The sequence below is a fragment of the Nicotiana attenuata genome, unplaced genomic scaffold, assembly GCF_001879085.1.
Source record: "Nicotiana attenuata strain UT unplaced genomic scaffold, NIATTr2, whole genome shotgun sequence".
NCBI lineage: Eukaryota > Viridiplantae > Streptophyta > Magnoliopsida > Solanales > Solanaceae > Nicotiana > Nicotiana attenuata.
The window spans coordinates 332375-356776 of record NW_017670778.1 but is presented as its reverse complement, the minus strand read 5'-3'; the positions used below and the strand labels follow the sequence as shown (position 1 = coordinate 356776).

At 44.3% G+C, this 24402-nt stretch overlaps 2 protein-coding genes across 2 annotated transcripts; one reads left to right on the top strand and one right to left on the bottom strand.

Annotated features, from left to right (window-relative positions):
* The first annotated feature begins 277 nt into the window (after positions 1-277).
* LOC109243237 (fibrous sheath CABYR-binding protein-like) lies at positions 278-8977 on the top strand. Its single transcript, XM_019410150.1, has 4 exons — positions 278-398; positions 621-712; positions 8610-8765; positions 8882-8977. Exons 1-4 carry the CDS (start codon positions 278-280, stop codon positions 8975-8977), a joined length of 465 nt encoding a protein of 154 aa, XP_019265695.1.
* A 7823-nt stretch (positions 8978-16800) lies between these two features.
* On the bottom strand, positions 16801-19463 carry LOC109243236. Its single transcript, XM_019410149.1, has 4 exons — positions 19130-19463; positions 18362-18658; positions 18220-18269; positions 16801-16884 (listed from the first exon to the last, which is right to left on the bottom strand). Exons 1-4 carry the CDS (start codon positions 19461-19463, stop codon positions 16801-16803), a joined length of 765 nt encoding a protein of 254 aa, XP_019265694.1.
* Positions 19464-24402: the final 4939 nt, after the last annotated feature.

The following is a 24402-nucleotide window of genomic DNA, read 5'->3' as shown; positions in this document are numbered from 1 at the left end:
GGAAACTTGGGAGAGTCACTAGGTGGGGGAAGATCAGCTTTCAGGGGAGGATCATCAGGGCGGTCCCAGTTTGTTGCACAATCTTCAGCCAGTGCACCGCCATTAGGGCCCAGCCAGCAGCAGTAGTGGTGTCTTTCAGGCCCAGTCAGAGCAATAGGGGATCCCACCAGCGGGGTCAGTCAGGAGAGAGATCCCAGCAGCAGCAGAGGTCCCCGTGCCCCAGGTGCGGGAAGATGCACTCAGGGATTTGCTACATGGAGTTACCCGTATGCTATGGATGCGGATGAGGGGCCATAGTCAGAGGCATTGTCGTGTATCCCACCAGGGTGCGGGTAGGGGCACAACACAGCCAGCCAGCCCAGCACCTGCTACATCTTCAGCCCCCTCTCCAGCTCGAGGTACCTCAGCACCCGTGGGGCGTGGTGCAGCTAGGGGTGGTGTGCTGAGTTCGGGAGGACCCAGTCGGTTCTATGCTATGAGTGGTCGCCAGACTGCAGAGGCTTCTCCAGATGTTGTTACAGGTATTCTGACTGTCCAATCTCATGATGTGTATGCACTTATTGACCCCGGTTCCACCTTGTCCTATGTTACCCCTTATGTTGCTATGGAATTTGGGATAGAACCAGAACAACTTCATGAACCATTCTCGGTATTTACTCCGGTGGGTGAGCCTATTACGGCTGCACGAGTTTATAGGGGTTGTGTTGTTACGGTACGTGGTAGGGATACCATGGCCGATCTTATTGAATTGGGGATGGTCGATTTTGATGTAATAATGGGAATGGATTGGCTTTATTCATGTTTTGCCAAACTTGATTGTCGGACTAGAACTATGAGGCTTGAATTTCCTAATGAGCCCGTTGTGGAATGGAAGGGAGACAATGTAGTGCCAAAAGGTCGGTTTATTTCTTACCTTAAGGACGCAAGGATGATCAAGAAGGGGTGTATCTATCATTTAGTCCGGGTTACGGACACCGATGCCGAGGCACCTAGCCTTGAGTCCGTGCCAGTTGTGAATGAATTTCCGGATGACCTTCCAAATGAGCTCCCTAGAATCCCACCAGACAGGGAGATTGATTTTGGGATCGATGTGATGCCAGGCACGCAGCCTATATCAATTCCACCTTATAGAATGGCACCAACATAATTGAAAGAGCTAAAGGAACAATTGAAGGATCTGTTAGAGAAGGGTTTCACCCGGCCGAGTGTGTCACCATGGGGCGCACCGGTTTCGTTTGTAAGGAAGAAAGATGGGTCTCTACGGATGTGTATTGACTACCGACAACTTAACAAAGTCACAATCAAAAATAAATACCCTCCACCAAGGATAGATGATTTGTTTGATCAATTGCAAGGTGCTAAGTGTTTCTCAAAAATTGACTTGCGGTCCGGGTATCATCAATTGAAGATAAGGGACCAGGATATTCCAAAAACCTCTTTCAGGACATGGTATGGGCACTTTGAGTTTCTGGTGATATCTTTTGGGCTAACAAATGCCCCGATAGCTTTCATGCATCTTATGAATCGAGTCTTCAAGCCTTTTCTAGACTCCCTTGTGATAGTGTTCATTGACGATATTCTTGGGTATTCCCGAAGTCGGGAGGACCATGCGGACCATCTCAGGGTAGTTCTACAGACTCTTCAACAGCACCAATTGTATGTGAAATTTTCGAAATGTGAATTTTGGCTTGAATCTGTCACGTTCTTGGGTCATGTCGTCTCCAGGGAAGGAATTATGGTTGATCCTCAAAAGATTGCAGCAGTGAAGAATTGGCCTAGACCTACCACTCCAACAGAGATTCACAATTTCTTGGGTTTGGTCGGGTACTAATAAAGATTTGTGGAGGGATTTTTTACTCTTGCCTCTCCATTAACTAAATTGACGCAAAAAGCAGTTAAGTTCCAGTGGTCCGATGCTTGTGAAAGGAGCTTCCAGGAATTGAAATCAAGATTGACTACAGCACCGGTATTAATCCTGCCAGAGGGTACAGAGATATTTGTGGTGTATTACAATGCTTCAAGGATTGGGCTTGGGTATATGCTAATGCAACACGGCAAGGTTATAGCCTACACTTCTAGGCAACTCAAGAATCATGAAAAGAACTATCCAACCCATGACTTAGAGCTTGCGGCAGTGGTGTTTGCACTAAAGATTTGGTGATATTATTTGTATGGGGTCCATGTGGATGTATTTATGGACCACAAGAGCCTTCAATATATTTTCAAACAAAAGGAGTTGAATCTGAGACAGAGGAAGTGGCTCGAGTTACTCAAGGACTATGACATTGATATTCTCTATCACCCGGGGAAGGCCAATGTCGTGGCGGATGCTCTTAGTCGGAAATCTATGGGAAGTTTGGCTCATTTGAAGGCATATCAGAGGCCGTTGGCCAGGGAGGTTCACTAGTTAGCTAGTTTAGGAGTTCGTCTTGCGGACTCTAGCGAACGGGGAGTGATCGTGCAGAATAGGGTTGAATCATCGCTTGTGGCGGAAGTGAAAGAGAAGCAATTCAACGATCCATTGTTAGCACAACTGAAAGAAGGGATTCATATACACAAGACCACAGCTTTTTCTTTTGGCATGGATGATGGTACCCTACGGTACGAAGGTCGCCTATGTGTTCCGATATTGACGGTCTTCGGGAAAGGATCATGGCAGAAGCTCACACTTCCAGGTATTCCGTGCACCCAGGTTCTACAAAAATGTATCATGATCTCAAGGAAGTTTATTGGTGGAACAACATGAAAAGGGATGTGGCGGAGTTTGTGGCAAAATGTTCGAACTGTCAGCAAGTGAAAGCCGAACATCAAAGGCCCGGTAGATTTGCTCAAAACACAGAAATTCCAATGATGAAATGGGAAATGATCAACATGGATTTAGTGGTAGGGTTACTGCGCACTCCGCGCAAGTTCGACTCAATTTGGGTAATCGTGGATCGACTCACAAAATCAGCGCACTTCTTGCCATCCAAATCTACCGACACAGTGGAACAATATGCTCAGTTGTATATCAAAGAAATATTCAGGTTGCATGGCACTCCAGTCTTAATCATTTCGGATCGAGGGGCTCAGTTCGCGGCAAACTTTTGGAAGAAATTTCAGCAAGGCTTGGGTACGCAGGTAAATCTTAGTACGGCTTTTCACCCTCAGACCGACGGACAAGCGGAGTGGACTATTCAGACGCTTGAGGACATGTTGCGTGCTTGTGTTATTGATTGCAAAGGTAGCCGGGATGATCATTTGCCACTCATAGAGTTTGCTTATAACAACAGCTTCCATGCTAGTATCCAGATGGCACCATTTGAGGCGTTGTATGGTAGAAGATGTAGGTCTCCCATTGGGTGGTTCGAGGTTGGAGAAGCTGAAATGATAGGGCTGGACCTTGTGCATCAGGCCATGGAGAAAGTCAAAATTATTAAGGAAAGGTTGAAAACTGCTCAGAGTCGCCAAAAGTCTTATTCGGACATTCGTCGAAGAGATTTGGAGTTCAAAGAAGATGATTGGGTATTTTTGAAGGTTTCCCCCATAAAGGGTATCATGCGGTTTGGAAAGAAGGGAAAATTGAGTCCGAGGTACGTCGGACCGTACAGAGTCATTCAGAGGATCGGTCAGGTGGCATGCAAGCTGGAGCTGCCACCCGAGATGTCATTGGTACACCCAGTTTTCCATGTGTCTATGTTGAAGAAGGTAGTGGGAGATCCGTCCACTATTGTGCCGGTTGAAACTATTGAGGTTAATGAAAAACTGTCATATGAAGAAATACCAGTTGCCATTCTTGACAGGCAAGTCCGAAAGTTGAGAAATAAGGAAATTGCCTCCGTGAAAGTGTTATGGCAGAACCAGCAGGTTGAGGAAGCCACTTCGGAAGCCGAGGAAGAAATGAAAAAGAAGTACCCGCATTTGTTTGTATAGCCATGTAATAACTCCTATGAATTTGGTTCCTATGAACTCAGTATCACTTGATTTGGTCTATGTAAAACTGTTCCGTTTTGGTTATATGTCGCCTATGGGGCCATGGTTGGTGTCGTTACGAGTTATGTCTTATCTATGGGTTGTGTATATGCTGTTAGGATATGTTTCTGAGGCTCTCTGGCAGGTGGATAGGCCTAGTTACAAAGGAAACTCTGGCAAAATTTTTGGAAATTTAGGGAGTTAGCCAAATTTGGGGCTGTTGATATGATTCATGATGTGAAAAAGCTGAAGTTGCATAAGGTTGCTAATAAGTGAACCTTGATCCTCATTCGAGGACGAATGATCTTAAGTGGGGGAGGATGTAAGGCCCCGTGAAATTCTTACTCAAAAACCCGAAATCTCGTAGTGCAGAGTTAGGAATATGTGTTACAAATTTACAAAATTCTTCACGGCGAGCAAGCTCGCCGCGGTTCGGACCTTTTGGATTGATCTGGGCATTAAAAAGTTAGGAAAAATATTTTTCAGAAAAGCGCGTTTCTGCGGTCCATTATGCGGTCGCATAATAGCTATGCGGACCGCATAGTGTCCGCAGAGTGAGGCAGGATGTTAGTTAGTTTTGAGGTCAACTATGCGGCCAATTTTGTGATCACATAATCAATATGCGGGCCGCATAGTCATCGCATAACCTCCTTGGAATTTTGCGAGGGGCAGTTCTACGGTGCATTATGCGACCGCAGAACAAGTATGCAGACCGCATTTTTGCCGCATACCCGGGCAGAATGTTCATGTTTTGAAGGTCATTTTGCGGTCCCTTTTGCGGCCGCATATCAATTATGCGGTTGCCTATGCGACCGCAGATTGAGTCGGGGCTCCTATTTTCTAACTTTTAAAACCCGACCCCATCTCATTAACAACACCCCATTACACCCTTTTATGCTATTTTCTACTGCATTTAGAGTGAGAGAAGGAGTTCTAGAGGGAGAAACTAATTCTCACCAAGTCACTACAATCCCTGCCCAAATCTTTGAAGATTTTCAAGTAATATTGCTAGGCCTTCATCCTAAGAGGTAAGAACTTGTGCCCTAACCTTAATGTCGAAGTTTTTATTAAAATAAGTGATTAACAAGTGGGTTCATGGGTATAAGGATTGATTATCTTGCATGCATGAATGATAATAGGGTATGGGGAGATTGTGAGCTAAAAATATAACAAATGGGGTGTTGGATGTTAAAATCTCTCACAAAAAGGTCCTAAAATCACAATGCACACTTAGTGGTTGATAATATATTCAAATGAGCTAGAATCTTAATCATCTCTCTATTTTTTGGTTCAACTTGTAATTTTCATAAAATAGATTGAAGCTGCTAAGAGTTCCGAAATTTTATAAGAAGTTAAGGAAAGCCTTATTGAGTTATGTATGGCTAAAACCCCCTCTTCTTAGAAATTGAGCTCCTTTGGTGTCCATGCAAATGTTGTAAGACCGAAAATTTATTGATGTATTGTGACGACCCAAAGGGTCATCACCTATTTCCTCATCCACTCCGTTCTTCCGAGGTCTTGAAAACCTAATTGTTACTTGCCTCGATTTGCGTGCGCAGTTCGGGCGTGTAGCCGGAAGGCTTATATATGAATTATGTGTGAAAAATGATGAATTTTGATATTAATATGATTAAAGTTGACTTTGGTCAACATTTTGGGTAAACAGACCCGGACCCGAGATTGGACGGTCCCGGAAGGTCCGTAGAAAAATATAGGACTCGGGCATGTGCCCGGAGTCGAATTTCGATGTCTAGAGCCCGAGGAAAGAATTTTTCTGTGAAATTGTTTCTCTGAAATTATTAAGGAAAAAGGAAATGAAAATTGATTAAAAGACTGTGGTATTGGGCTCGTATTATGATTCCGACGCCCGGTACAAGTCTTAAATATGTGTTAAGCGCTTTCTGTAAAATTTGGTCGAAATCGGACGTCATTTGACGTGTTTCGGACCCAAATATCTAAAGTTTGAAGTTTATGAAGTTATAATGAAAAATGATGAATTTGGGGCTTGATTCAATGATTTTGATGTTATTTTGGCGATTTGATCGCACGGATAAGTTCGTAGGATGTTTTTGAGGTTGTGTACATGTTTGGTTTGGAGCCCCGAGGGCTCGGGTGAGTTTTGGATAGGCCACGGGGTGAAATTTTGGACTTAAGGAATTGCAGGTCTGCAGGTTTCGCATTTCCCAAATATTTTTCGCAATTACCAGGATTGTTCGCATTTCCCAAACTTTCTTCGCAATTCCCAGGTTCGCATTTCCCAAACCATTTTCGCAATTCCCAAGCCTGTTCGCATTTCCCAAACTTTCTTCGCAATTCCCATGTTCGCAATTCCCAAACCATTTTTGCAATTCCCAAGCCTGTTCGCATTTCCCAAACTTTCTTCGCAATTCCCATGTTCGCAATTCCCAAGCCTGCTGGGTTCGCAATTGCGAACCCATGTTCGTATTTCCCACATCTGAGACCTGCAATTTTTCATAATTAGACGAATTTTAACCCTCTTTTCTTCATTCTTTCAAAACCCAAACTCCATAGGCGATTTTCCAAGAAACCTATATTCTCCAAATCATTTGTAAGTCAATTTTTACTTAACTTCTTCAATCTTTAACATCATTAGACATGTTTTTATCTTAAAATCAAGGATTTCCATGGGTGAAAATAAGGATTTTGGGTAGAACTTAGGTTTTCTTAAAATTGGGGATTTGGACCTCCATTTGAGGTCCGATTTCAAAACAAAACATAGATATGAACTCATGGGGGAATGGGTAACCGGGTTTTGGTTCGAACCTCGGGTTTTGACCACGTGGGCTCGGGGGCGTTTTTGGAATTTTTGGGAAAAACTTGGGAAAATCATTTTTATGCATTCAAATTGATTCATATAGTGTTTATTAAAGTAATTGAACAATTTGTGATTAGATTCGAGCGAATTGGAGGTGGAACCGCGAGGTAAAGCGATAGTTGAGGATTAAGTGGATTTCAAGGCTTTGAGCTAAGTGTTTGGTTTAACCCTTGCTTGAGGGAATAGGAGTTGAGTCTTGTTGCTAATTGCTATGTGATCGAGTACGATGTATAGGCATGGTGACGAGTATCTATACATTGGTGTCTAGCATGACCGTGAGTCCTTATAATGTGATGATCATGGCTTGGTTGTGAACTCCGTGTTTATTGGAGGATTTCTATAAACATGTGAACGGTGATATGATCATTTGATCCTAGGAGCATTGGCTTGAATTGTGATACGAATATTGAAAGTATATGAAATGACTTGAATCTGTGGAGCGTTGGCTCAAGATGGTAGAGTTGATTATAAGATAAAAAAAGTAAGAAAGAGAAAGCGTTGTTGATTATTCCCTTGCCGGGACGTTTGGTTGAACTTGTTGGTTTCTTTCCCTTGCCGGAATTTTTGTCAAATATTTGCTTATTTTTTTTATGCCTCTTAATCGTGACTGTTGTTTGGGGAGTCAGACTGTTAAATGATATGGATCGGGTTGCGCGCCGCAACAATAATATGTGAGGATCGGGTTGCGCACCGCAACAATAATACATGATAAATGATGTGGGTCGGGTTGCACGCCGCAACAGTGGTATTTGTGGATCGGGTTGCACGCTGCAACAGTGGTATTTGTGGATCGGGTTGCACGCCGCAACAATGGTAAATTGTGGACCGGGTTGCACGCCGCAACAGTTATTGATACCATGTGTTTATATTGAGTATTGTTTTCCTTGTTCATTGTGAATCTAAGCTGCTTTAGTTTGTTACTCGGAATTACTGTTACTATTGTTATCTCCCCACAGCATGTTTCCCCCTCCCATATTGCTAGTTGTTTGGTATTTTGTTTCCGTTGTATATTTATAACTGCACAGGTTTATGTGGTGTCCGGTCTAGCCTCGTCACTACTTCGCCGGGGTTAGGCTAGACACTTACCAGCACATGGGGTCGGTTGTGCTGATGCTACGCTTCTGTGCATTTTTTGCACAGGTCCAGGTTCTGAGGAGCAGCAGCAGCATTAGTACGGGAGCAGGCTTTCATTATCACGAGACCGAGGTAGCCTTGCAGGCGTCCGCAGGCCCGGCGTCTCTTCTTTATGTTCTCTTTTAGACTGTTGCCTCCTTGTCTCGAGACAGACAGCTTCTCTGTTTCTTTCAGACCTTTGTATTTAGTATATTCTTAGTGGTTCATGAGTGATGTGACACCAAATCTTGGGTAGAAGCTATTATTAACTGTTTCGCGTTTTGATTCAGATTTATAAATCAGACTTCCGCTATTATTCTTAGTAAATTTCATGTTCTATATTGATGCTATAAATTGTTAAAATAATTGTTTAGTGATGAAAAGGTAAATAAGTTGGCTTACCTAGCTACCACGAGTAGGCGCCGTCACGATCCCGATGGTGGGAAATCCGGGTCGTGACAAGTTGGTATCATAGCACTAGGTTACATAGGTCTCACAACTCACGGACAAATTTAGTAGAGTTTGAGGGGTCGGTACGGAGACGTCTGTACTCGCTCCCCAGGGGCTACTGAGTTAGGAAAAATCTCTCATTTGTTCTTTCTTGTCGTGCGATTTGGTTTCTCAATGCTGATTGAATTTATACTCTATTCTTTCGCAGATGGCGAGAACACGCGCTTCCTCATCCATCGATCAGCAGTCCGAGCCCCAGGCAGCTCCCGCTAGGGGTAGGGGACGTGGCCATGCTAGGGGCTGTGGTAGGGGTAGAGCCCAGCCACCAGTAGCAACACCAGTGGCGGAGCATCAGGTTGACCTTGGCGAGGAGGTTCCGGCCCCAGCCCAGATAGTTCCGGCAGGCCCAGCTCAGGTCCCAGAGGGGTTTATTACTACCCCTGTTCTTCAGGACGCCTTGGTCCAGTTGGTTGGCCTCATGGAGAGTGTCACCCGAGCAGGATTGCTTCCTATAGCACAACCACTTCCCAGGCTGGAGAAGGAGCCCAGACTCCTACTGCACGTACTCCGAAGCAGGTAGCTCCCCAGACTCAGATTCCACCGGGTCAGCCAGCTGCGATAGTTTAGCCGGGGGTAGTTGCACGGGCCGGTGATGGAGCGGCTATGTCCGCAGATGCTTTGTGGAGGCTGGACAGGTTCACCAAGCTCTTCACTGCTACATTCAGCGGAGCTTCTTCTGAGGACCCCCAGGATTTCTTATATAGCTGCCACGAGGTTCTTCGGAACATGGGCATACTGGAGTCCAATAGAGTTGATTTTGCGGCTTTTCGTCTATCTGGATCCGCCAAGACTTGGTGGAGGGATTACTGTTTAGCCAGACCAGCAGGGTTGCCGCCTTTGACTTGGGATCAGTTTTCAGAGTTGTTTCTAGAAAAGTTTCTTCTCGTTACTCAAAGGGATGCTTACCGGAGACAGTTTGAGCGTCTCCAGCAGGGGTCTATAATGGTCACTCAGTATGAGACCCGGTTTATCGATCTAGCTCGCCATGCCCTCGTCATACACCCCACTGAGAGGGAGAGGGTGAGGAGATTTATTGATGGTTTGAACCAGCCTATTCGTCTTCAGATGGCCAGAGAGGCAGGTAGTGACATTACTTTTCAGGAGGCGGCCAATGTGGCCCGGAGGATCGAGATGGTTCTGCCACAGGGGGGGTGGTCATAGGGCAGATAAGAGACCCCGTCACTCAGGTCGATTCAGTGGTGCCTCATCTGGAGGCAGGGATTCTTATGATAGGGGTCAGCCTTCCAGGCCCTTTCAGTCAGCCCTCCAGGTTTCGCAGGGTGCCCCAGGTGATCGTGGTTTTCGTGGGCATTATTCCGATCAGCACTCACTCAGTGCACCGCCAGCTCCCATCAGTGCACAGCCTCTTCGGAGTTTTCGTGGAGGTCATTCGGGTCGTCAGGGCCAGTCTCATCGTACGGAGGGATGTTATGAGTGTGGTGAGTATGGTCACATCAGGAGAGCTTGCCCTAGATTGAGGGGTACACAGTCGCAGCAGCAGGGTCCTCGCCCCATGATTCAGGCACCAGGTGACCCACAGCCTGCCCATCCAGCCAGGGGCGGGGGTAGGGATCATAGAGGTGGAGGTCGAGACCGTAGAGGTGGAGGCCGGACCGCCAGGGGTAGGGGTCAGCCGGTAGCCGATCGTCCCAGAGACATGGTTCAGGGAGGTGGGGCTGAGCCCCGGTTTTATGCTTTGCCAGCCAGACCAGAGGCTGAGTCGTCAGATGCCGTTATTACAGGTACTATTCTGGTTTGTGATAGAGATGCGTCAGTGCTATTTTCCCTGGGTCGACATATTCGTATGTGTCGTCTTATTTTGCACCCTACCTGGCTATGTCTAGTTATGCTTTGGACATTCCTGTTTATGTATCTACACCGGTGGGTGACTCCATAGTAGTCGACCGGGTGCATCGTTCCTGTGTGGTTGTGTTTGAGGGTCTTGAGACCCGTGTTGATTTATTGCTTTCAGATATGGTGGATTTCGACGTCATATTGGGGATGGACTTGTTGTCCCCGTATCATGCTATCTTAGATTGTCACGCCAAGACCGTGACCTTGGCTTTGCCAGAATTGCCCCGACTAGAGTGGAGAGGGACCCCAGGTCATACCACCCGCAGTGTTATTTCATATGTTAAGGCTCGACGCATGGTCGAGAAGGGGTGTTTAGCTTATCTGGCGTATGTTCGCGACTCCAGCGCAGAGGTTCCTTCTATTGACTCTGTTCCTGTTGTTCGAGAGTTCCCCGAGGTTTTCCCTTCAGACCTGCCGGGTATGCCGCCCGACAGGGATATTGATTTCTGTATTGATCTGGCTCCGGGCACGCAGCCCATTTCTATTCCGCCGTATCGTATGGACCCGCCAGAGTTAAAGGAGTTAAAGGACCAGTTGCAGGATTTCTAGAGAAGGGTTTTATCAGGCCTAGTGTTTCTCCTTGGGGTGCGCCGGTGTTATCGTGAAGAAGAAGGATGGTTCGATGCGGATGTGTATTGATTACCGGCAATTGAACAAAGTGACGATAAAGAATAAGTATCCACTGCCGAGGATTGATGATTTGTTTGACCAGCTTCAGGGAGCAAAGGTGTTTTCAAAGATAGACTTGAGATCTGGCTACCATCAGCTGAGGATTAGGGCGTCTGATGTCCCTAAGACTGCATTCTGCACTCGGTATGGGCACTATGAGTTTTTAGTCATGTCATTTGGGTTGACCAATGCCCCAGCAGCATTTATGGAGTTGATGAACTAAGTGTTCAGGCCATATCTAGACTTATTCGTGATAGTCTTTATTGATGATATTCTGGTGTACTCCCGCAGCCAGGAAGAGCACGAGCAGCACCTCAGAGTGGTTCTCCAGACTCTGAAGGATAGTCAGTTATATGCTAAGTTTTCGAAGTGCGAGTTCTGGTTGAGTTCGGTTGCATTTCTAGGTCATATTGTATTAGCAGAGGGTATTCAGGTGGACCCGAAGAAGATTGAGGCAGTCAAGAATTGGCCTCGACCAGCTTCAGCGACCGAGATTCGGAGTTTCTTGGGGTTAGCAGGTTATTACCGTCGGTTCGTGGAGGGATTTTCGTCTATTGCAGCCCCAATGACCAGGTTGACCTAGAAGGGTGCCCAGTTCAGATGGTCAGATGAGTGTGAGGCGAGCTTTTAGAAGCTCAAGACAGCTCTGACTACGGCAGCGGTATTGGTTTTGCCCACGGGTTCAGGGCCTTACACAGTCTATTGTGATGCTTCCCGTGTTGGGCTTGGTGCAGTATTGATGCAGGATGGCAAAGTCATTGCCTATGCTTCGAGACAGTTGAAGATCCATGAGAAGAATTATTCGGTTCATGATCTAGAGTTGGCAACTATTGTTCATGCTTTGAAGATTTGGAGGCATTATCTATATGGCGTGACGTGTGAGGTGTACACGGATCACAAGAGCCTTCAGTACCTGTTCAAGCAGAAGGAGTTGAGTGTGAGGCAGAGGAGGTGGTTGGAGTTATTGAAAGATTATGATGTTACTATCTTGTATCACTCGGGTAAGGCCAATGTGGTGGCCGATGCGTTGAGTAGGAAGTCCGCCAGCATGGGTAGTCTTGCTTATATCCCGGTCAGCCAGAGACCGCTTGCTTTAGATGTTCAGGCTTTGGCCAATCGATTGGCGAGATTAGATATTTCTGAGCCTAGCAGAGTGTTAGCTTGCACGGTCGCTCGTTCTTCTCTATTGGAGCGTATCCGTGACCGGCAGTTTGATGATCCCCATTTGTGTGTCCTGAGAGACACGGTGCAGCGTGGAGGTGCCACGAAGGTGACCTTAGATGATGATGGTGTTTTGAGATTGCAGGGGCGAGTTTGTGTGCCCAATATTGATGGGATTCGACAATTGATCTTAGCGGAGGCCCATAGTTCTCGGTATTCTATTCACCCGGGCGCCGCGAAGATGTATCAGGACTTGCGGCAACATTATTGGTGACGTAGGATGAAGAAGGATATTGTTGCGTATGTGGCTCGGTGTTTGAACTGTCAGAAAGTCAAGTATGAGCATCAGAGGCCCGGTGGGTTATTTCAGAGGATTGAGCTCCCCGAGTGGAAGTGGGAGAGGATTACCATGGATTTCGTTACTGTACTTCCGTTGACTCGGAAGAAGTTTGATGCTATTTGGGTCATTGATGATAGGCTGACCAAGTCAGCGCATTTCATTCCAGTGGCAGTCTCCTATTCATCCGAGAGGTTAGCTGAGATTTATATCCAGGAGATTGTCAGCCTTCATGGTGTGCCGGTATCCATCATTTCGGACGGGGGTACGCAGTTTACCTCGAGCTTCTGGAGAGCAGTTCATCAAGAGTTGGGCACCCAGGTTCAGTTCAGCACAGCATTCCATCCTTAAACGGACGGTCAGTCCGAGCGGACTATACAGATTTTGGAGGATATGCTCCGAGCTTTTGTCATTGATTTTGGAGGCTCGTGGGACCAGTTTTTGCCTTTAGCAGAGTTCGCCTACAATAACGGCTACCAGTCCAGCATTCAGATGGCCCCATATGAGGCGTTGTATGGTAGGCGATGTCGGTCTCCAGTCGGATGGTTTGAGCCGGGAGAGGCTCGGTTATTGGGTACAGACTTAGTTCAGGAGGCCTTAGATAAGGTCAAGATCATTCAGGAGAGGCTTCGTTTAGCTCAGTCTAGGCATAAGAGTTATGCAGACCATAAGGTCTGAGATGTAGCTTTTATGGTTGGTGAGCGGGTATTGCTTCGGGTGTCGCCTATGAAGGGCGTGATGAGGTTCGGAAAGAAGGGCAAGCTTTGCCCTAGGTACATTGGCCCGTTTGAGATTCTTGATCGAGTAGGAGAGGTGGCTTATAGACTTGCATTGCCACCTAGCTTATCAGCCGTGCATCCAGTTTTTCATGTGTCTATGCTTCGAAGGTATCACGGCGATCCTACCCATGTGTTAGACTTCAGCACTGTCCAGTTGGACAAGGATTTATCTTATGAGGAGGAGCCGGTAGCTATTCTAGACCGGCAGGTTCGTCAGTTGAGATCTAGGAGTTTTCCCTCTGCTCGTGTTCAGTGGGGAGGTCAGCCCCCTGAGGCCTCGACCTGGGAGTCCGAGTCTGATATGCGGAGCCGTTATCCACATCTGTTCCCCGACTCAGGTACTTCTTTCTTTTGTCCGTTCGAGGACGAACGGTTGTTTTAGAGGTGGAGGATGTGATGACCCAAAGGGTCATCACCTATTTCTCATCCACTCCGTGCTTCCGAGGTCTTGAAAACCTCATTGTTACTTGCCTCGATTTGCATGTGTAGTACGGGCGTGTAGCCGGAAGGCTTAAATATGAATTATGTGTGAAAAATGATGAATTTTGATATTAATATGATTAAAGTTGACTTTGGTCAACATTTTGGATAAAAGGACCCGGACCCGAGATTGGACGGTCCCGGAAGGTCCGTAGAAAAATATGGGACTCGGGCATGTGCCCGGAGTCGAATTCCGATGTCTAGAGCCCGAGGAAAGAATTTTTCTGCGAAATTGTTTCTCTGAAAATATTAAGCAAAAAGGAAATGAAAATTGATTAAAAGACTGTGGTAGCGAGCTCGTATTATGGTTCCGACGCCCGGTACAAGTCTTAAATATGTGTTAAGCGCTTTCTGTAAAATTTGGTCGAAATCGGACGTAATTTGACGTGTTTCGGACCCAAATATCTAAAGTTTGAAGTTTATGAAGTTATAATGAAAAATGATGAATTTGGGGCTTGATTCAATGATTTTGATGTTATTTTGGCGATATGATCGCACGGATAAGTCCGTAGGATATTTTTGAGGTTGTGTACATGTTTGGTTTGGAGCCCCGAGGGCTCGGGTGAGTTTTGGATAGGCCACGGGGTGAAATTTTGGACTTAAGGAATTGCAGGTCTGCAGGTTTCGCATTTCCCAAACTTTCTTCGCAATTCCCATGTTCGCAATTCCCAAACCATTTTCGCAATTCCCAAGCCTGCTGGGTTCGCAATTGCGAACCCATGTTCGCATTTCCCACATCTGAGACCTGCAATTTTTCATACTTAGACGAATTTTAACCCTCTTTTCTTCATTCTTTCAAAACCCAAACTCCATAGGCGATTTTCCAAGAAACCTATCTTCTCCAAATCATTTGTAAGTCAATTTTTACATAACTTCTTCAATCTTTAACATCATTAGACATGTTTTTATCTTAAAATCAAGGATTTCCATGGGTGAAAATGGGTATTTTGGGTAGAACTTAGGTTTTCTTAAAATTGGGGATTTGGACCTCCATTTGAGGTCCGATTTCAAAACAAAACATAGATATGAACTCGTGGGGGAATGGGTAACCGGGTTTTGGTTCGAACCTCGGGTTTTGACCACGTGGGCCCGGGGGCATTTTTGGAATTGTTGGGAAAAACTTGGGAAAATCATTTTTATGCATTCAAATTGATTCATATAGTGTTTATTAAAGTAATTGAACAATTTGTGATTAGATTCGACCGAATTGGAGGTGGAACCGCGAGGTAAAGCGATAGTTGAGGATTAAGTGGATTTCAAGGCTTTGAGGTAAGTGTTTGCTTTAACCCTAGCTTGAGGGAATAGGAGTTGAGTCTTGTTGCTAATTGCTATGTGATCGAGTACGATGTATAGGCATGGTGACGAGTATCTATACATTGGTGTCTAGCATGACCGTGAGTCCTTATAATGTGATTATCATGGCTTGGTTGTGAACTCCGTATTTATTGGAGGATTTCTATATGTTGTGAATAACATGTGAACGATGATATGATCATTTGATCCTAGGAGCATTGGCTCGAATTGTGATACGAATATTGAAAGTATATGAAATGACTTGAATCTGTAGAGCGTTGGCTTAAGATGGTAGAGTGGATTATAAGATAAGAAAAGTAAGAAAGAGAAAGCGTTGTTGATTATTCCCTTGCCGGGACGTTTGGTTGAACTTGTTGGTTTCTTTCCCTTGCCGGGATTTTTGTCAAATATTTGCTTATTTTTTTTATGCCTCTTAATCGTGACTGTTGTTTGGGGAGTCAGACTGTTAAATGATGTGGATCGGGTTGCGCGCCGCAACAAAGATATTGAGGATCGGGTTGCACGCCGCAACAATAATATGTGAGGATCGGGTTGCGCGCCGCAACAATGATACATGATAAATGATGTGGATCGGGGTGCACGCCGCAACAGTGGTATTTGTGGATCGGGTTGCATGCCGCAACAGTGGTATTTGTGGATTGGGTTGCACGCCGCAACAATGGTAAATTGTGGACCGGGTTGCACGCCGCAACAGTTATTGATACCATGTGTTTATATTGAGTATTGTTTTCCTTGTTCATTGTGAATCTAAGCTGCTTTAGTTTGTTACTCGGAATTACTGTTACTATTGTTATCTCCCCACAGAATTTTTCCCCCTCCCATATTGCTAGTTGTTTGGTATTTTGTTTCCGTTGTATATTTATAACTGCACAGGTTTATGTGGTGTCCGGTCTAGCCTCGTCACTACTTCGCCGGGGTTAGGCTAGACACTTACCAGCACATGGGGTCGGTTGTGCTGATGCTACGCTTCTGTGCATTTTTGCACATGTCCAGGTTCTGAGGAGCAGCAACAGCATTAGTACGGGAGCAGGCTTTCATTATCACGAGACCGAGGTAGCCTTGCAGGCGTCCGCAGGCCCGACGTCTCTTCTTTATGTTCTGTTTTAGACTGTTGCCTCCTTGTCTCGAGACATACAGCTTCTATGTTTCTTTCAGACCTTTGTATTTAGTATATTCTTAGTGGTTCGTGAGTGATGTGACACCAAATCTTGGGTAGAGGCTATTATTAACTGTTCCGCGTTTTGATTCAGATTTATAAATCAGACTTCCGCTATTATTCTTAGTAAATTTCATGTTCTGTATTGATGCTATAAATTGTTAAAATAATTGTTTAGTGATGAAAAGGTAAATAAGTTGGCTTGCCTAGCTACCACGAGTAGGCGCCGTCACGATCCCGATGGTGGGAAATCCGGGTCGTGACAAGCAATCAAATAATTAAGTGCAGCATTGAATAAATAAATCAATATGATAAACTAAGAAATCAAAATCAATATCCGAATAACAATAGTCATGAAAGAACCACAACCCTTGAACGTGAAGTTTAGCTCCACATAGACATGGTAGAAAAACAACAAATCATACAAAGAAACATAAAAATTACTAAGTTTGGTGGAAGAAAAGATGAAACACGGCCTCCACGGCGGCTCTGTGCTTGTGTTTTCCTCTCAAGAACGCCCTCCCCCCTTCAAAATACCGTTTTTTCATGTATATATACCAAGTAGGGTTGGGCCCAAACAATTATACCTTCTCCAATGTGAAAAAAGACATTTTTCCCGGGTGACTAGCGCGACTTCGCGCTAGAGCTCGCGCATTTTTCCTGACATTCTGCCTCCAGCTTCTAGACTAGCGCGACTTCGCGCTAACTTCGCGCATTTTTCACTCTGTTCCGTTCCGAATTTGGAAAAACGTAAAACAGAAAAGTTGTAGCACTATGAGTTAGCTTTCTAACAATATATTGTGGAGCTAAAATGGAGTTCTGAGCAAAATGTTATATCTATTTTACTAGACAGTACGCAATCTGCCTACTGGAGTCTTCGTTCGCTCTAGCTATCNATTGGCCTGATCGGGATCGAAAATGCGAAGATGAAATCACCACTGCATTTAGGATTATCTAAGTTGCAAGGTTAACGTTGAAAGTGGAAATGATGTGAAATATGGGGAAGAAGACCTTGAGTTACGAAATGTGGCCTAGTGCCAAGTATGATGAGATAACTGTGGCCCCAAGTGCCCATGAGTTGATATATTTAAATAAAGATTGAAATGAGATGATTAATGAAAAAGGAACAATGTCTTGGTAAGACGGCCTAGCCGATCGGGCCGTGATCGGACGCCATGCCGCACACATGGTGGTATTGTGCTGATATTGAATCCGGAAAGTGAGAATGAGATTGTGATTGAGATACATGTCTCAAATGAGGCAACCTAGCCGATCGGGTCGTGATCGGACTCCGCGTAAGAAAGCGGTGGTATTGTGAATGATGATGAACAGTATTAAATGCCCCAACCTAAAGCTATGGAAATTATGTGAAAGTTGTATGATCCTTTTATTTGATGACATAGTGATCGTTTAAAGCTTTTGATTGATCCTTATGATTTCTTTGTTCTTGTATGATAGTTCTTTTTAATGAGATGGTGTTTAGTTATACATACTAGTACTATTCCATGGTACTAATGTCCCTTTTGCCAAGGGCTCTACATATTTGAATGGATGTAGGTGGCTCCATAGCAGACAGTGCTGATCGTAGGTAGCGGAGCATCCTCCACTCAGCAACCTTGGTCAGCCCCTTTTCTTCTAGGGGTTATGCAGTGTGTCTTTTGTTATAAATTTTCACTTTTTGAGGTATAGTCGGGGCCTTGTTGCCGGCATTATCATAACTGTCTTTTGCTTCTTTAGAGGCTCCGTAGACGTTTGTGTGGGTTATGTACGGTGATGGATGGGTCAATGAACTATGTTGTAATTCTAAACTCTAGTTCTTCTAAACTGCACTTGTATGAAATCTTGGAAACTTAACTATGGTTTAAATGTGGTAATACGAAATGAACTAGCAATGTTATATGTACGATCTTTCCTACTTCTAAATATATGAAAGCATGGTTTTCTTGGTCATAGTGAGTTTGATAGAAAGTGTTCAAAAGGCTTGCTCAGTTGGGTTCACTCGATTGAGCGCCGGTCGTGCCTCCCGAGGTTGGGGCGTGACATGTTTACTCTGAGATACCTTGAAAAAATTTTGCCAGAGTCTCCTCCATACACTAGACTGAAACCACCCTGCGCGCAGCCAGAAAACATGCTATATATGCCACACTTGGCCTCATACAGTTGTTTATTATGAATTTGAAAAGTCAAAACTAAGAGCTTACAGGAGAACCTACTGGCCTGAATAGGGCTGTGCTGAGGTATCCCACCTCGAGCTATATCTTCAGTTTGAAATAGGTGGGGGTATTTAGACTTCATTTCTTCCTCTGCTTCCCATGTTATCTCTTCCACCTTTTTGCTTCTCCATAAAACCTTCACGGATGCTATCTCCTTATTTCGTAGCTTGCGGATTTGTCTGTCTAGGATGGCAACCTGAATTTCCTCGTATGACAAGTCCTTTGTAATTTGTACATCATCTGTGGGCACCACTCGGGTAGGATCACCAATGCACTTCCGTAGCACTGATACGTGAAAAACCGGATGGACAGACTCCAATTCTGAGGGTAATTCTAACCCATATGCTACTTGGCCCACTCTCTGAATGATCCTATATGGCCCAATATACCGTGGGCTAAGTTTGCTTTTCTTGCCAAACCTCATCACACCTTTCATAGGTGACACCTTTAAGAATACCCAGTCATTAACCCCGAACTCTAAATCTCATTGTCGCATGTCCGAATATGACTTTTGACGACTCTAAGCTGTCTACAGTCGCTCCCGGATAAGCTTTACTTTTTCTATGGCCTGCTGAACCAGGTCTAGCCCATGTAACCCAGATTCTCCAACCTCAAACCACTCTATAGGAGATCTGCACTTACGCCCATACAAAGCCTCGTATGGAGCCATCTGGATACTAGAGTGGTAACTGTTATTATATGCAAACTCGATAAGAGGAAGATGTTCATCCCAACTTCTTTTAAAATCCAGCACACATGTTCGTAACATATCGTCGAGCGTCTGAATTGTGCGCTCGGCTTGTCCATCAGTTTGTGGATGAAAAGCTGTGCTGAGATTCACCTGAGTTCCTAGACCTTTTTGAAATGACCTCCAAAAATGTGCTGTAAACTGGGCCCCACGGTCTGATATAATAGATATTGGCACTCCTTGTAGTCGCACTATCTCTTTAATATATAAGTTTGCATAATCTTCTGCTGTGTATGTAGATCTGACCGGTAGAAAATGAGCTGATTTTGTGAGCCTATCGACTATCACCCATATGGAATCGAACTTACGATGAGAACGAGGTAAAGCCGTGATAAAGTCCATGTTTATCGCCTCGATTCTGTGTTGTCTTTGATGTCTGATATTAAGGTAGTCTAATTCCAAAACAACTGCAGTTCTTTTGAGGAAGCAACCTCTCCCCTCCCATGTGGGTTCACCCCTGAGTATAATGCCTTAACGGCCTTTTAAGCGCCTGTCACAACGGACTCGACACAAATGGGGCGGGATTGGTCATGGAAGATCCTTAGACATAATAGCCCTCATTACAGGAACAAGGGATATGGAACTAACTAAGGATCTTAACATGTGACAGGAGACAGGAAAAAAGTCCTTAGTCACTCCGTTGGGGATCCGTATATGTTGTTCAGGTCGATTAGAAGGTGTAAAAATAGCTAGAACTGAATGTGAAAAGTATGGAAAAACATCTCGTAATGTATTTAACCAGAAAATAGATTATGCTCCTGCGGAAGTATCTACTCGTTTAATTGGCTCGCGTAAAGGCAGAAGAAAGAAAGCATGAACGAAAGAAAGCTGACCAGTGTCCCGATGTTAGATTCTGAAGAACCGACAGTTCTATTAGTGACCCATTCAAAAGAAGCTGGCTGCTTTGACTTTGATTAGCCAATCGAGTGTGGAGGGAGCTGTGCTCCTCTTCATTTGTTCCCATTAACGACCACAAAGCCCAATAGTGCTCCTGCTCGCTACTTGCCCACTTTCCCTTTTTTACTACTTTGACTAGCGCCCGGGGGTATATCGTGGAAATTTTTTGAAAGACAAGACTAGCCTGAGAGAAGACGGCCTCTCTCGGGAAAGATGGCCCAATTTCTCTTCTTACTTTTTTATTTCAGCTTTCTTTTTTTTTTCCAGGGGTCCAGAAGGCTAAAAGGTGGGGGAGACGGAAGCCGATTCCATGTCGGGATCTCTATAGTCTGCATTAGTCCTCCGGGCTTCTGGTGTTCTATCTTCGCCTGGTGGCAACTAGGACACTGAGCGAAATACTCAGCAATGTTCTTCTTCATATCGTTCCACCAACACACCTCCGTAATGTCATGATATATCTTCGTCAACCCAGGGTGAATGGAGTACCACGACTAATGTGCCTCTGACATAATCGTGTCTCGTAGCCCTGCTACATCTGGAACACACAAACAACCCCTGTATCTAAGAATCCCATCTCCCTTGAGTTCCAACAACGGCTTCTTCTGCTGCGGAACTCGCTCTCTCAACTCGACCAACATTGGGTCCTCGTACTGCCTCTCCTTTACTTCAGCTATGAGAGATGATTTTGTAGTATTTTGGAGTACAACTCCTCCATTGCCAGAGTCTACTAACCGAACCCCCAAACAAGCCAATTGATGAATCTCTCTAGTTAATTGTCTTTTTCCGGCCTCTACATGTGCTAAGCTACCCATAGATCGGCGACTTAAGGCATCTGCTACAACATTAGCTTTCCCTGGATGGTAGAGAATGTTAACATTGTAATCTTTCAATAACTCAAATCATCGCCTCTGTCGCAAATTCAACTCCATTTGCTTGAAGATATATTGCGGGCTTTTATGATCTGTGAACACATAGACATGAACATCACATAAATAATGCCGCCATATCATAAGTGCATGGTCAAACGTAGCTAATTCGAGGTTGTGGGTCTGATAATTCCACTCATGCTTCCTTAACTACCTTGAAGCATACGCATTTACTTTCCCATGTTGCATCAGGACACATCCTAACCCAACACCTGAGGCATCACAATACATGGCATAACCATCTGGACCCTATGGAAGTGCTAGAACTGGCGCTGAGGTCAACCTGTTCTTAAGCTCTTGGAAACTCTGCTCACAGGCCTCTGTCCACTGAAACATAGTCGTTTTCTGCGTCAGCTTTGTTAATGGTGCTGAAAGAGAAGAAAAACCCTCTACGAACCTCTAGTAGTATCCTGTTAAGCCTAGAAAGCTACGAATCTCGGTCGGAGTGGTAGGTCTAGGCCAGGATTTGACAGCCTCAATCTTCTGAGTGTCTACCTTTATACCTTCGTCGGATACAATGTGCCCCAAGAATGCTACAGACTTCAACCATAACTCACACTTAGAAAACTTAGCAGACAATTTATTATCACGGAGGGTTTGGAGTACGGCTCGCAGGTGGTCCACATGCTCATCCTTTGAACGTGAATACACAAGAATATCATCAATAAAGAGTACTACGAACAGATCTAAATATGGCCGGAATAGGCTATTCATCATGTCCATAAATATGGCAGGCGCATTCGTCAACCCGAAGGACATGACAAGGAACTCAAAGTGGCCATATCGGGTCCTGAAGGCTATCTTGGGAATTTCTTTCTCCCGAACTCTGACCTGGTGGTACCCCGACCTCAAATCTTTTTTTGAAAAGCATCTAGCTCCCTGAAACTGATCAAGCAAGTCGTCTATCCTTGGAAGTGGATACTTATTCTTAATAGTTACCTTGTTCAGTTGCCTATAATCGATACACATCCTCAGCGAGCCGTCTTTCTTCCGTACAAACAGTACCGGTGCACCCCAAGGTGAGGTACTGGGTCTGATGAAACCTTTCTCCAGTAAATCTTTTAACTGCTCCTTCAACTCCTTCAATTCGGTAGGTGCCATTCTATATGGAGGGATGGATATTGGTTGCGTTCTCGAAAGCAAATCTATTCCAAAATCAATCTCTCGCTCTGGCTGAATACCTGGAAGTTTATCTAGAAATACATCCACGCACTCCTTTACTACTGGAATAGACTGAAGTGTAGGTATCTCAGCATCTGTATCTTTAACTCGCACAATATGATAAATGCACCCTTTTGCGATCATTTTCCTCGCCTTTAGATAGGAAATAAACCTACCTCTGGGTGTCGCTGTATTACTTACCCATTCAAGGACTGGCCCACCCGAAAAATGAAATCTGATTGTCTTTGCTCGACAATCAACTGTGGCATAACAAGCTGCCAACCAGTCCATGCCCATGATAGCATCAAAATCCAACATCTCTAGCTCAACTAGGTCGGCTCAGGTCTGACGACCACAAACTGTCACCGTACAACCTCGGTAAACCCGTCTAGCGATAATCGATTCTCCGACCGATGTAGATAACTCAAAAGGATCACTTAGTATTTCAGGGACTATACCAAATTTCCTCGCGACAAATGGGGTAATACATGATAAAGTAGATCCTGGGTCTATCAAGGCATAAACATCGTGAGAACAAATGGTCAACATACCTATCACCACGTCTGGTGAGGACTCTTGGTCCTGTCGGCCTGCTAGCGCATAGATACGATTCTGGTTACCACCTGAACTGGACCCTCTACCTCTGCCTCGACCTCTACCTGCCGAAGACTGAGACTCGCGCCCTGAAAGATGCACGGACATAGCTGATTCTGTTGCTGAATTCGTTGGTTGCGCCATACCCCCTATTGACACCCAATTTTTTCCTATATATTTTTCAATATGCAAAATACCTTCAAAATAGCATATGTATGCATATATAAGTATTGCCAAGTGTTTTATTATTTTTTCCATAATTTTTTAAGGGTTTTAAATAAATTTATTTCCCTATTTTATCCATAAAACCCAAACAATAATTTCCAAAATTATTATTTTTGGTAGCTCATTTATTGAACTTTCACATTTATGCTAAGATATAGCTAAGGTACTTTTTGCATATTTTTACAAATCTATTTAGTATTTTTAAAGCTAAATTGCATATAATTGCAATATTAGCCTCTTTTAAGATTTAACTACGTTTATATTCATAAAATTAACTCCTGTATTTTTAAATTGTTAATTATATATTATAAATCATTTTAGTAATTTTAATTTGTTTTCAATAATTGATTTATTATTTTTTATAAATTAAATCGGGAAAAATGGCTATTTAAAATCTAGCCAGATTTGGCTTGCAATTTCAGCCTAAAATTGGGCCCAAATCAGACCCAATTTTCCAACCCAATTGCAACCCAAACCCGACCCCTAACCCAACTAAACCTACCCAAACCCGGATCCCCACCTAACCCCTTTAATCCCTACCGTTGATAATTTAGATCAACGGCCACCAGCTTCCCTTTCATTTTTAATTCCAAACGACCCCTTACCCTACTTCATTATTCACCTACCGCCGCCCTTGAATTCCCTCTTCTCTCTCAATTCTCTCCAAAACTCTCATGAACCCTAGCCGCCGCCCTCTCACCCCACCCTAATACCTGCCTAATTTATGACCTTCCGTGGTCATTTGAGTCCTGTACCAGCCTCCCATGGCTCCTATGTGTTGGGTTCTATGCTTTCATGACCAGAACTCGAAGGAGTCTGGTCCAGTCCTTGCTCGACTGCTGTTCATGGCTTTTCTCCGGTCATCCCTGACTTTTCTCCGGCCAGCCATGGCCGTTCGAGTCAGATCCTTGTCTCTTCTGGTTAGATCGGTAACTTTCAAGGCCTTTCTTACCTTTTCTGGGTTTTTCGAAACCCTAACCTTTAAGACCTTTCGATTTCTTTCAGATCTACTTTAGATCTGTACTTGCTATGAGTGTTTTAAGTCTTTTCTCGAAAGTTTTCAACTTTCTTTCAAAACGACCCTTCATCTTCTCCGATTAGGGTTTTCCTTTAAGTTTTTCTTTTCAAAGATCTCTGATTTTAACGTGTTTGTGATTTTGCTAAGTTTTGCTCATGTTGTTCTTCTATTTGCTTCAGCATGTTAAAACCCTAGTTCCTTTTATGGTCTCATTCGAGTTCTGAAACTGTTTGTTAGATGTGTACTTGTTTGATTTATTTGTTTATCATCTTTTAAAATCGATTACTATTGAAAACCCTAGGTCTTTTTGGTCTGAAACTGTTTGTTTGAGTATGCACTTGATTCGACTAAAGTTCTTTATTTCTGACTCTCTCTTTCTTAGGTGACTTATCTGATTTTTACTATCTTTCAACTAGACTGTGGTTGAAACCCTAATCTCTCAAAGGGGTTTCGCCACTTG

Excerpts from the sequence above, each read along its gene's own strand:
- LOC109243236 (XM_019410149.1), bottom strand. The coding sequence starts at position 19,463 with ATGGACTTTATCACGGCTTTACCTCGTTCTCATCGTAAGTTCGATTCC. Across the intron at positions 18,659-19,129 it reads CGACGATATGTTACGAACAT|TGCTACGGAAGTGCATTGGT; the intron begins GTGTGCTGGATT and ends TTCACGTATCAG. Across the intron at positions 16,885-18,219 it reads TCTGGCAAAATTTTTTCAAG|AGTGAAAAATGCGCGAAGTT; the intron begins GTATCTCAGAGT and ends GGAACGGAACAG.
- LOC109243237 (XM_019410150.1), top strand. The coding sequence starts at position 278 with ATGCGGATGAGGGGCCATAGTCAGAGGCATTGTCGTGTATCCCACCAG. Across the intron at positions 713-8,609 it reads ATAGGGGTTGTGTTGTTACG|GCAGCTCCCGCTAGGGGTAG; the intron begins GTACGTGGTAGG and ends TCCGAGCCCCAG. Across the intron at positions 8,766-8,881 it reads TTCCGGCAGGCCCAGCTCAG|GCTGGAGAAGGAGCCCAGAC; the intron begins GTCCCAGAGGGG and ends ACCACTTCCCAG.